At 41.2% G+C, this 12,399-nt stretch overlaps 1 protein-coding gene across 1 annotated transcript; it reads right to left on the bottom strand.

Annotated features, from left to right (window-relative positions):
• Positions 1-463: 463 nt before the first annotated feature.
• On the bottom strand, positions 464-12,341 carry LOC114803256 (trifunctional enzyme subunit alpha, mitochondrial-like). The gene is made up of 20 exons (XM_029002694.1): positions 12,219-12,341; positions 10,721-10,762; positions 10,566-10,636; positions 9,965-10,098; positions 7,702-7,840; positions 7,454-7,573; positions 6,231-6,333; positions 6,022-6,144; positions 5,785-5,903; positions 5,363-5,419; positions 4,810-4,919; positions 4,591-4,725; positions 3,735-3,906; positions 3,534-3,620; positions 3,304-3,444; positions 2,347-2,415; positions 2,025-2,220; positions 1,745-1,859; positions 1,277-1,422; positions 464-995 (listed from the first exon to the last, which is right to left on the bottom strand). Exons 1-20 carry the CDS (start codon positions 12,283-12,285, stop codon positions 850-852), a joined length of 2,292 nt encoding a protein of 763 aa, XP_028858527.1. The 5' UTR covers positions 12,286-12,341; the 3' UTR covers positions 464-849.
• Between the last annotated feature and the right edge of the window lie 58 nt (positions 12,342-12,399).

Here is a 12,399-nt window from a genome sequence, read left to right as displayed (position 1 = left end):
CTGCACCTCCAAGAATTTCCAGTGCAGGACCACAGATGTTAAGCACAAGATGGTTTGTGATGCCCAATATCTTACTGGCACAGTGAGGACACTTGAGAAGATCTTATTTCTTTTATTAATTTTTTTTTTTTTACACCCACTTATTTTGTTGACTTTTATTAATAATGAATGACGTAGATATGGTAAACTGTGCATAATGGACGCCTAAAAGGATTCCTTATTATGGCAGCGAGCTTCACCGTAGCACGCGACATGGAGGCAGGTAAAGAAGATGGAGCCGGAGGCAAGATCAGAACGGGATCCAAATTGAGTTTTTTTTTTTTTTTTTTTTCCAGCCCACAAAATACTTGGTGTCATCTTACACTCACAGTCTAGACGAAATAAGCAATTTAAGATCATAAAATGATAATGAGTGTTTTAAACAAGGAGTGTCTACGGCAATCATCAGAATGAACACAACCCCTTTCTGGATTTACATGGTTTATTTCTGGGATGACAAGGAAAAATGTTTGGTAACGTTTTTTTATGAATCGTCGGAAACGGAAAGAAAATAATCATAATTGCATTATTGCTGCATTCAGAACTACACATAGGCACAAAATATACATATGAAACAAAAACGCTGAATAGTGCAAGTCCCAAACATTCCAGCTTGTTCTCCGAGAAGTTTCTTCCTAAAACTTCCTAAGATGAACGCCTTTTCCAGGCGCATTCTTAACGCTCCACTAAGGCTCTGACAACGATTCGGTAATCAACAGCTGCCTTGAGAGGGGGGTCAAGATGGACGTGATGAGTGTGGTGCCCCCCCAAACCCTCTTGCGGGTGGGTTCAAGGACGATGGCTCAGCGCTCACTTGTGGAAACGCTTATTGGAGTCTTTGGCGTGGTCCAGCAGCAGTTGGCAGGGGCTGAACTGGTTGCCGTAGACCTCTTCATACCGATGCATCTTCTGTACCAGTTTGTCCGCGCCGAAGGAGTCCACGAAGCGGAAGGGGCCTGAAACCATGGCAACAGCATGAGGCTGAATGAGTCTTCTGTTCAGGGTTGACCATTAGGAGAACCAAAAGCTAATCTTTCGGAGATTTGTCACCAGCTTATTTACAGCCTGGAGAAACAGACTCTTTTTTTTTTTTTTTTTTTTACTAGTAAAGAGAATTTTTCATAAAGACTAAGGATGATGGCCTTGTAAGTATTTATATTCATGAACTGACAATTTTTGGCTTTTTAAAAAATTTCATGGGGGAAAAAGTATAGTGTGTGTAGGGCAGAGAAGTTACCTCCAAGGCACGGGGGGAAGCCGAGTCCGAACACAGCCCCGATGTCTCCCTGTACAGGGTCGGGCAGGATGCCCTCCTGCAGACAGAGCACGGACTCGTTCACGAAGCGCGACAGCAGCCGATACTGGACGTCCTCATCACCTGACCTGGAGAGGTGGAGACGTTTCATACCTGTTATAACTGAGGACACCAGCTACAACCACATTCATTAAGAAGACAATCTCGTCCGCAACATTTAAACTAGTGACAGTGCAGGACTTGTGGTTCTCAATGTGGAGAACCTTAAAATTCCTTAAAATGTTGGTCCAACCATTGTCTGTGTGCATTACACTCAGTGTTAAGTGTCTTGTTCAGGGACGCAATGATTGTAAGGGAGGGTTGAACCTGTGACTTTGTGGTCATCTGGTTCATAGGCAGGTGTCTAACCCACTTGGCTACTACCACCCCCCAATATTGGGGGTGTCTTACACAGAAGGTGCTGGTTTGAGCTGGTACGCCTTCAGAATCTCCTCCACTCCTGGATTCACTTTTTTATCCTTGGATTTCTTCTCATAAACATAACAGCCTTTTCCAGACTTCCGTCCTGCCAACACACACACACACACACACACACACACACACACACACACACACACACACACACACAGTTTACTATGGTTTGTCAGTATCAGTCAATTAAATGTAATCAAATGTTAAAAATAAGCTGTACATATTGCTTATACACTGCCAAACACACACAAAATATTACCCTTGTAGCCTTTCTGCACCATCGTCTTCAGCACCTCCACGTTGCCACCTCCAAAGCGTGAGCCTAGAGCTTTACCCAGGTCCTCTGCGACATGAGCAGCCACGTCAATGCCAACCTCGTCAGCCAGTGCTGCCCCGCCCACTGGGAAGCCTAATCCTTTTGTCAACGCGTCCAGTTTTTTAGGCCCAACGCCTTCCTGTAGAACCAGCCAATCAGAAGGATTAAGTCAAATTAAGTCTGAGTAAACCTGCTGAGAAATAATCAATATGTAGGGACCGTGTGTGTGTGTGTGTGTGTGTGTGTGTGTGTGTGAGAGACTCACCTGTAACACTCTGACTGCTTCTGCCAGCATGGCGGCCAGACATCGGGTTGTATAGAAACCTGGACCATCCTGCAGACAGACCCCCAACACCCCCATGTCATTCCCGATCACAGATGTTGCTTAAATAAATATGGATAAATGGTCAAATGAAACATTTTGGCGCATAAATGACAATTCATACTGCTGATATAAAACCGAACACACAATACTTTGGTTGTTTCATTTCGCATCCATCAATATGCATGTTAATATTGCGGCACCATTGTGTTCTTTATATACTGTTTTGCAGAAGAACATAAACCCTCACACATTCATTTATATTTCTTTCTTCAACCGGGTTTTATAAATGACCTAATTACAAATATTCCGTTTAATATTAAATGGATCTTCATGAGGAGAAAGCTGCATCACTCTCTTGTCTGGGAACTGCACCACATCGGACCGCAAGACCCTACAGCGCATAGTGAGGACAGCTGAGAAGACAGCTGAGTTTTTCTTCCCTCCATAACAGACATTTACAACACATGCTGCATCCAGAAAGCCACCAGTGAAGGACTCTACACACCCCTCACATGCACTCTTCACCCTCCTACCATCCAGGAAAAGGTACAGAAGCACCCAGGGACTTTCCTCTCAGGACTGACAGACACACACTCCCTCTGTCATACGGAGTAATATGATCTATTATTGCACTGTTCCATTTTACACAGCAGTATTTGCACTAATTTACTTCACATATTTATGATTCATTTCACCTGTTTGCACTTTATGTAGTTTGCACAGTTTGTCTGTCCTACACACTCACTTTATGTCAGCATGCAACTTTGTTTAATTGTTTAAATGTACATGTAGCACCAGGTTCCGGACAAACGCCTTTTCATTTTAGCATGTATGTGCCTGACATGTATGTGCCTGAAATGACAACAAAGCTCAACATACATACACTTGTCCACTCACCCCAACCACTATTATGATTTTGCCCTGTTTAAGCCCCACGGCCACAGCAGAGGCTGTGGTGTCTTTAGATGTCTTATCGGTCGTGATGATCTCCAGCAACTGCATCTTATCCACTGGAGAGAAGTAATGCATTCCTATCACCTGCATGCACACAGACACAGACACAATGCAAGGTAAGTGCCATACATCCTTTTATTCCAAAAAATGTAAAACAGCACACTCGCTCTTACCTTTTCGGGCCGCTTGCTGGCAGCTGCAATCTCTTTTATTGGCAGAGCAGAAGTGTTGGTAGCAAAGATACAGTGAGGAGGAATCACCTGCCAAAAACACACACACACACAGAGCAAATTTATTCATTTGGAGCATGAATTATGCAACAGCATTTTAACGTCATATCACACACACACACACGACTCCTAAATTCAACTTACAGCCTCAACTTCCTTGATAACTTTGTGTTTGACGTTCAGGTCCTCAAAAACCGCCTCAATAACCATGTCCGCCTGGTCAAAGCCACGGTAGTCCAGCTGCCCAGTCAGGAAGGACATTGTTGTGTCCCGCTGGAAAGATGTTATGGCCTTTTTCTTAGTTTTGTCATTTAGTCTGAAGAAGAAGAAAAAAAAAAATCAGCAAATCTAAGAGCTGAAGGGTTAAAGAGGCAATGGTGAAGCTGTACTGCCCCCTGCTGGCCAAACCTATAACAACCAAAGTCACTTACAATCAGTAGTTAAAGAGACAGAGCAGGGGTTAGGGGTCTTGATCAGGGAAACAACGTTGTGACTTTGGGGTCATCTGTGAGGTTGACTACTGTCACCTATAGTCCTATTATTAATGTTCTGTTAGGATAAAGTTAAAATGAAGCAATTGTGTCCTCTGCATCTAACCCATCTCCTTAGCGAGCAGCAGGCAGCCTTGACAGGCACCCGGGAGCAGTGTGTGTGGGGACTCAGGGTGTTCGTGGCTCAGGGTTCGATTTATGGGTCTGCTTCCTTAATCGCTAGGCCACCACTGCACCAAACTGGTAGCTAACATGAGCGCCTGTCTGTCTGTCCAAACAATCAGCAGCCATGTCAACTTTTTTAATCATAAATTAGGTGTTTATATGGTTATATTGACAACCTGTTTTTTTCCAATATTACATATGGGACAAAATTTTTTTAATTGTCAAGTTTAAATGTCCGAAATGAATTGTACATGCATTTTAAATTCATTCAGTTGGTCACCCTGTTCTCAAAAAAGGGCCTGGTTGTGACTGCTGCACTGGTATGAATAATTTGAACTCTTTACCCTTTATAGACCTGCTGCTGTCCTCGGGTCAGCCCCTCCACCGTCGTATCCTTCAGGATGGTTCGCACGGACTTATCGAAAGTCACCTGGGCGATGCCTGCCCCCATCAACCCAGCTCCCAGGACGGCCAGATTTCTGAGGACAAGTCACAAAACCCGTCACTAACCCCTGCTGACGTGCGCTTACAGTTGGCCTGGAGATACGGCCAGGAGAGCTTACTTCACGTCCCGCGCCGGACTTCCAAAGTTATTCTTCTTGCAGGCCACCTGACCGTGATACAAACCCCGCAGAGCCAAGGATTCTGAAGTCATGGCAAGGTTGCCAAAATTCTTAAAATGGAAAAAAAGACAATTGCAATAAGTTCATGAAGTAATTTTTACACTGCGTGCATCATGGTCTCAAAGTAAAACAGCTGGACCACCTCTGCAACACAACCTCTACAAATATAAATGCACAGCCACTTTGAATTCAGGGTGCAGTGTATAATATTATATATATCATATACATGTTTCTTTTGTGATCACACTATGGAGGGTCTCTGTGTGTAGTATTTCAAGACACTGTTCTACTGACAAATCTCTTGAATATAAATGTGATTACATAATTTTTTTATGTAATACATACATCTCATAATTAGAAATGTTTTAGTTAATATTACTGCATACACTCATTTTATGGGATCAGGATCAATCATCTATATTCATAAAATCAGACTGTTGGTCACATGACTAGTAAAGAGAATGTCTGCTGACAGTGATGGTACTGAACTCACCACAGACTCGGCCAGGGAGCCCGCAGTTGTGCCCTTCTCGATCCCGGTCTGTACACACTGCCAGGGGTGAGATACAAAGCGTGAGCGTGTGTTTATACATTATGGATATCCAGCATGAAGTATAGTATTAACCCCTCACACCCAAAACACTTAGTTGTTTTAAGGTGTTTAAAGTTGTTTTCTTTCAGTTTACAAAAATTATTACATATTCAATTATTCTTTGTGACCCAAGTAATTAAATAATAAAGGTTTGATATTTAGATCTCTAACTGCGCTCAAGACAAAAACATCTTAAATGTCATCTTTATACAACCAAACAATTTATACACAGGCAGTGTTAGGCAGTGATTGGAATCTGCAATGAAAGCTTACAAGCTGGAAGGGCTAAAGGCTAAAAGACCACCGTGTGTTAATGTGATTACCTCGATGATTTTGAGTGGTGCAGGGTAAAGCCCTTTGGTCTGACCCATGACCTTCTTGGTAACCATGTTGTAGATCTGCTTCCGTACAAAAGGAAGACCCATCACCATGTCCTGCAACTCTAAAGCCCAACAGTTGACGTGAGGGGGCAGGTTTTTACAAAGCGTCTCCTAACGAGAATTAAAAAACAAGATAAATGTGACTTCGCCCCCATTCAGGAAACATTGTGCGAATCTTACTCTGCACCAGCCCCTTCTCCTTCTTCACAGACAATTTCTTGTTGGCAAGATTCTTGGCTGCCTCTATGGCCACCGTCTCCAGGTACTGGATGGTCGCCTCTTCTGGGCTCTTCAGGCCTGGGCCTGAACACAAATGCAGTCCGATCAAAACCCACCTGACGTCTGTGTTCAGACACAAATCCGTCATTTATCTGAATACACACACTAACCTAGAGGGTCGACCAGTTGGTGCACCAGCCCCATCTTCTTCGCTTTGTCCGGCCGGATGTTCCTGCCCGTCAGCATCATGTCGAAGGCTGCAGGAATCCCCAGCTAAAGGAATGTGAACATAGCATACACACACACACACAATCATTGTGGCTACCCTGCATCTAGAAATCAGCCGTTTTAGGACTGATTGCAGACTTCCAATCACAGAATGTGTGTGGAGTTTTTTTTTTTTTTTTTTTGTGAACCTTCAACTTTGAGCCTAATTCCACCCTCTGAATTATTCTAAACCATTTTCAACCTATAAAACCTATCATGGTTTTACCATTACCGTGAGCTTCCATGATCACATGCTTGATGTACTTTCATCTGACCAGCTCTTCTGATCGACCTTTATAATGAACGCTGATCAAACTATTTTGAGTCAATCATCAAGATCGTGATTGAGATTCAAACGATTGGATTAACCTTATTAGGTAGTCCTTGAAGGCCCCCTGACATGAAAATTACACTTTGTGAGATTATTTAACATTAATATGAGTTCCCCCAGCCTGTCTATGGTGCTGCAGTGGCTAGAAATGGCGATAGGTGTAAAGAGTGATTTGGTCATTCTGCTCCGCAGTTGAGAGAGCGGAAGGTCAGAGGGCCGGATCTGGAATTTGGCGCCTTATGATGTCATAAGGGGAAAGGTTACCTCCCGTTTCTCATGCTTTCCTGCCTAGAGAATTTCCCGCCCCTCGCCTAAAACATTTTCTCCACCGACCGTCATGGCTTCCAAACGTATGAAGCATTGCAGTTGCTTGGTGATTGGATGTAAAAATGAGCACAAACTTTTTTTTTTTTTTAGTTCAGTTATGAAAGACTCTGAAGAACCAGCAGGTTCATTTAATTTTTCTGGAAAAAACGCGACTTCCTGGTTGCGGCAAACATTGTGGTTGGTGAACGGAGTTTGATGATGTTATTTCCACAGCGCCGCTCTACTTCTATAGGCCGCTCACCTCTACAGATAGAAACAGAATTTAGTTGTACAACTAGAGTTGGGTGTCAACTGGAAAAATTGCACACACTGTACGCCCGGCTTAAAATGCGAAAGTTTGTCTTGATTCAAGTGAACTTTTTTTGCCATTACAGTATAAGATTGCATCCTGAACGTGTTCACACTCCATCTGGGCGTTTGTGTGAAAACGTATTAAAAGGTTTTCATGCAGCTCGTTGCAGGACTCACCATTTTAGGAAGTCTCTGGGTGCCACCTGCCCCCGGCAGCAGACCCAGCATCACCTCTGGGGTCCCCAGCACTGTCTTCTTACTTTTAGTTGCGAGGCGGTACTGACAGGCAATGGCAAACTAGAAGGCGGACCCAAAAAAATATATATATTTTTTTACACACTTACACAAACGTAGTAAAATCACAAAAACATACATTTACAAGCAAACTAGACATTTGGTGACAGGATCACAGTGGCAAACTGCACCTCCAGACCTCCTCCCAGGCAGGAGCCATTGATGGCGGCCACTATGGGAATGGGCGACTTCTCGATCTTGTCAAACATCTTCTGGCCCTCCTGCGAGAGCGTAGTCACTTCCTCTGCACTCTTACACGCCTGGATCATGCTGAGGGGAGGCAGAGTGCAACACAGGAGCCATTTGTGAGATTCAAACTAAATTAGGTTTCTGTTTGATTACAGATTAAGAGTAAGTCCGGAGAAAGAACAAACACCACCCAGTTGGAAGGAAGCAATAATATCTGCTATTCCAAAAGAAAATAAAGATAAATTAGAATGTGGATCATATAGACCAATATCGGTTCTCAATACAGACTATAGGCTATTTACATATATTGTGGCTAGACGATTAGAGAGATTTTTGCCTAATTTGATACATGACCAAACAGGCTTTATTCAAGAGAGTCAAATGAAAGATAACATTCAACAGACACTCCAAAAGAATAAAATAGCAGCAATGATAATTAGTATTGATGCAGAAAAGGCCTTTGACTCAGTGAATTGGAGTTTTCTTTATCATGTTTTACAATAAAATTGGCATACACGAGACCATAATTAAAACAATACAAGCATTATATGATAAGCCCAATGCTAGAATTAAGGTAAATGGCAGCTTATCTAAGAGTATTACATTGGAAAGGGGCACGAGGCAAGGTTGTGCATGTTCACCACTCCTATTTGCATTGTATTTAGAACCGTTAACCCAATATATAAGACAAAACAAAGAAATAATAGGCATAAATATCCAGGATAAAGAGCACAAATTGGCCTGCTACGCGGATGATATTTTGATTTTTCTGGGTCAACCAACAAATTCCCTACCCAAATGAATGCAATCGTTTGAATACTTTAGCAGACTATCAGGATACAAAATTAACATAAAAAAACACAACTGCTTAAAAACAATTATAGACCACCAGATGAAATTAGGAATAAATATGACTTAGCATGGGAAACGGAATATCTTAGATATTTGGGGGCTGTAATACCGAAGGATCTCACAGAACTATTTCAATGTAATAATTACTTACTGATACAAAAGAAAATTAAAGAGGATATAGAAAGATCAAATTTAATTCCATACTTAAGTTTCAGTTCAAGAATAGATTCGATTAAAAAGAACATCCTACCCAAATTCATTTCAAACCCTACTGATAGAAATAGATCAAAAACTATTCAATGAATGGGCCAAAATGTTGTCCAGATATATCTGGCTAGGTAAGAGACCCCGAATCCGATTTAAAACCTTTCAATTGACCAAAGCAAAAGGGGGATGTGGACTTCCTTCCCTCAGAGATTATTACTGGGCAGCACAATTGAGACCTATGATATATTGGTGTAACCAATCATATGATGCTCAGTGGGAGGGTCTAACTTCCATCCCCATACAAGCACTTATAGTCAATAGTAGACTGCAAGAATTCATGAAAAATATGGAAAACCCATGGTTAAAGTTGACACTTAAAATATGGAAAACAGTAATAACAGAATACAAATTAGAAGAGGATATTGTGGTCCTTAAATGACACAAGATTTAAGGAATTGACAAATAAAGGAGTAACAGCTCTATGCAAGATAAAATCACTCCTTAGTTTTGAAAATATTAAAGAGAAATATGCTCTAGAGTCACGTGATTTTCACCGCTACCTGCAGCTGAGACACTTTATCAGATCTGTTTAAAAGGGCTTATGGTGCAAACAAAGATAGGGGAATTATTTCAGGTTTATATAAAGGGCTTATAAACAAGAAAGCACATTCAACCCTGTACATTAAAGCAAAGTGGGAAAGGGAAGGAGAAATAGAGCTGTCAGAGGATAAATGGGAAACAATCTGGGAATATCAATGGAAATGTAGCAGCTCGCAGAGTTGGAAGGAGTTTGGCTGGAAGAACTTAATAAGATATTTTATCACACCTTATCAAAAATCACACAATAAAGGTAACTCCCCAGCCTGTTGGCGAAATTGTGGAAATTTAAATGCAAATCATTATCATGTTTTTTGGGTTACATAAAGCAACATAAAGCAATACAAGAAATTTTTGGGAGCCACCTGCCTTGCAAAGCAAAGTCTTTTTTGTTTTGTTACCCTTTTATTCCATTTTAGTTTTGTTCTTTATTTCTGGAAAAAAGACATTAATGTTGATACTTTGTGATTAATACTTAAGACGGATGTACATGTAACAATTGATACAGAATGTCAATAAAAATTAAAAAAAGTCCGGAAGTGTTCCTACTTGAGGTCGGCTCCAGCAATGAAGGAGCCGGGTTTGCTGGAGATGAGCACAGCGCCCTTCACAGCAGAGTTTCCCCAGATCTCCTCCAAAATCTCTGTCATTTCCGCCTGCAGCGGCTTCGAGAGCGTGTTCACCTGAAAACACACACATTATTATACCACCCAAAGCCATACGAATAAAGAGGACTCAGAGCCGAAAGGTTGCGTGTTCAAATCCCAAACAGGCAAAGTGCCACCAAGGTCCCCTTGAGCAAAGCACCCCACACACTGCTCCCTGGGCGCTTGTCATGGCTGCCCACTGCCCACCAAGGGTGATGGTTAAAAGCAGAAGACACATTTCACTGTGCTTGCTACGCTCAAGAGGCAATTGACATCCCTACTGATAATTTTATGAAGAATTTTTTTTTTTTTCCCTGTGGCAAATGCAATCAATGCATTAGTGCTAAATGTTAATGTTCTGTAATGTTATTGTTCATTATTGTTCAGTGGTTTGTTAATAATAATAATAATAATAATAATAATAATAATGTGGGAAAAAACAAAAACAAATCTGCATCACATATTGAAATGGCATTATCAGTGTAAAGTGCAGTAGGACAGACCTTAGAGTTTGGATCATTAATCCGGATGACAGCCACGCCATCTTTAATCTCATAGTTGGCATAAGTGCGAGCTGTAGGTAAATTAAATATTACGTAAGAAAATCACAGGATGGCACATGACGGTACAAACAGTAATAATGACAACATCCACTCACCCAAAAGGGATGATGACATTGATAAGCTTCGGTGCCCATGACCTTCAAACAAATACACAAGCATTACAACACAACACACTTCTCTCTTTATCAAACCTCCCTCAGCAGGTAACAACAGATAAATATTGCTTTATGTATGTACAACTGGCACTACTGATGACCTCCGACACACACCTATGCTATTTTTGGGCGTGGTGATGTCACCTTTGAGGGAGAAGTCAAACTAAGGTCATAAATCAGTAGGCATTTATTAGCTAGAAGCTTCTGAAATTATCTACACATACAATTGTAGAATATAATTACATACAATATATTATTATTACACTTTATGTAGAAATCAGTAAACCAGAATATAATCTGTCTTCTGAAAATGATCATATAAAGACAAAGAAATGTTCTGTTTGCACATAAAACTATATGCATATGGTATTAATGCATGATGTCTGTATTGTGTACTACTAGTACTGCTAGTTTAGTATTAACAGATGTGAAATACATGGTCAGTCTCACATAAGGCCTAAGAATTAAAGGATTATCTTCATTTACTTGTGAGCCAACGTCTCAGTGCAAATGGGTAATTGATTATCTTTTCGAAATCGAATCATTAAGGAATTTATAGCAATAATGACAGAAAAGCCATGATTTCTGTTCATGTGCTGATAATTACTGCTGATCCAAAACAGCACAAATAAAGTATGCATCAAAAACTATGCTGCACAATACTGGGTGATGTGGAGATTTTCACAATATACATTCTATTAAAAAACATTTTTAAAAAATTGCATCATTGTTATTGTGATGTTTATTGTTTTCCACTTGCACATGCAATTTAATTTGAAAGCTATCATCAGTAAATAGTATAAATGTAATATTACAACCTTTACTTTACTGATGTAAAGGATCACACACTGAACTCTATAACTATAGTGAATAAAATGACTAAATATGTGTCAAGGTCAGAGTCTGACTAACAGTATTCACAACCAGTTCTGCCCAAACCCAGAATAACTGGGTGACCTCTGTGAGGTCACAGCTTCTCTTCATTCAGGATTTGGCAGACTGCACATCTGACAAGATAAATATGCTGCAGAAACGTTTTGCTTTCTACATGACCGTAATTGAGTAATTTCATACCCAACAGAACAGAATGGTCAGAAGTATTGTTTTTCGACAATTACATTTTTGATTAACAGAATGCCTACAGCTATCATCGCACCCAAATAATCATAGTATATCAAAATGGCAGAAACTCGCAACGTAACCAAGGTGTAACTATTACTGTAATTGCATAATTAATTTATTCCATGCTACACCGTGCACTGATTTCACAGCACTGTAACGATAAAGATTCCGTCTGGTGTCCCTGAAAAGCCCCACAGGAAGTAGGTGAAAGTTCATCCACCCACTGGCTCATAGAAATAAGAAACGCAGACGACATTGCACACGCCAAACAAAGCACGGCGCGGGGCAAAACAGACACGTTTCACTCGCGACGTACCAGACAGCCGAGAATATTTGCTGGTCGCAAATCTAGAGAGAATTCCCACCGCCCGGACTCCTGCCATCTCGACCGCAGCTGCAATAACGCAGGCGGACCGCCGACACAAGAGACTGCGGTCACGCAGGAGCAAGGACCTCTCTTGCGCATTCAGGCCACAGAATGCGCGCCTGCTGCGAAA

Source organism: Denticeps clupeoides, chromosome 14, assembly GCF_900700375.1.
Source record: "Denticeps clupeoides chromosome 14, fDenClu1.1, whole genome shotgun sequence".
Classification (NCBI taxonomy): Eukaryota; Metazoa; Chordata; class Actinopteri; order Clupeiformes; family Denticipitidae; genus Denticeps; species Denticeps clupeoides.
The sequence above is the reverse complement of the archived record's forward strand: the minus strand, read 5'-3'. Positions and strand labels throughout refer to the sequence as shown.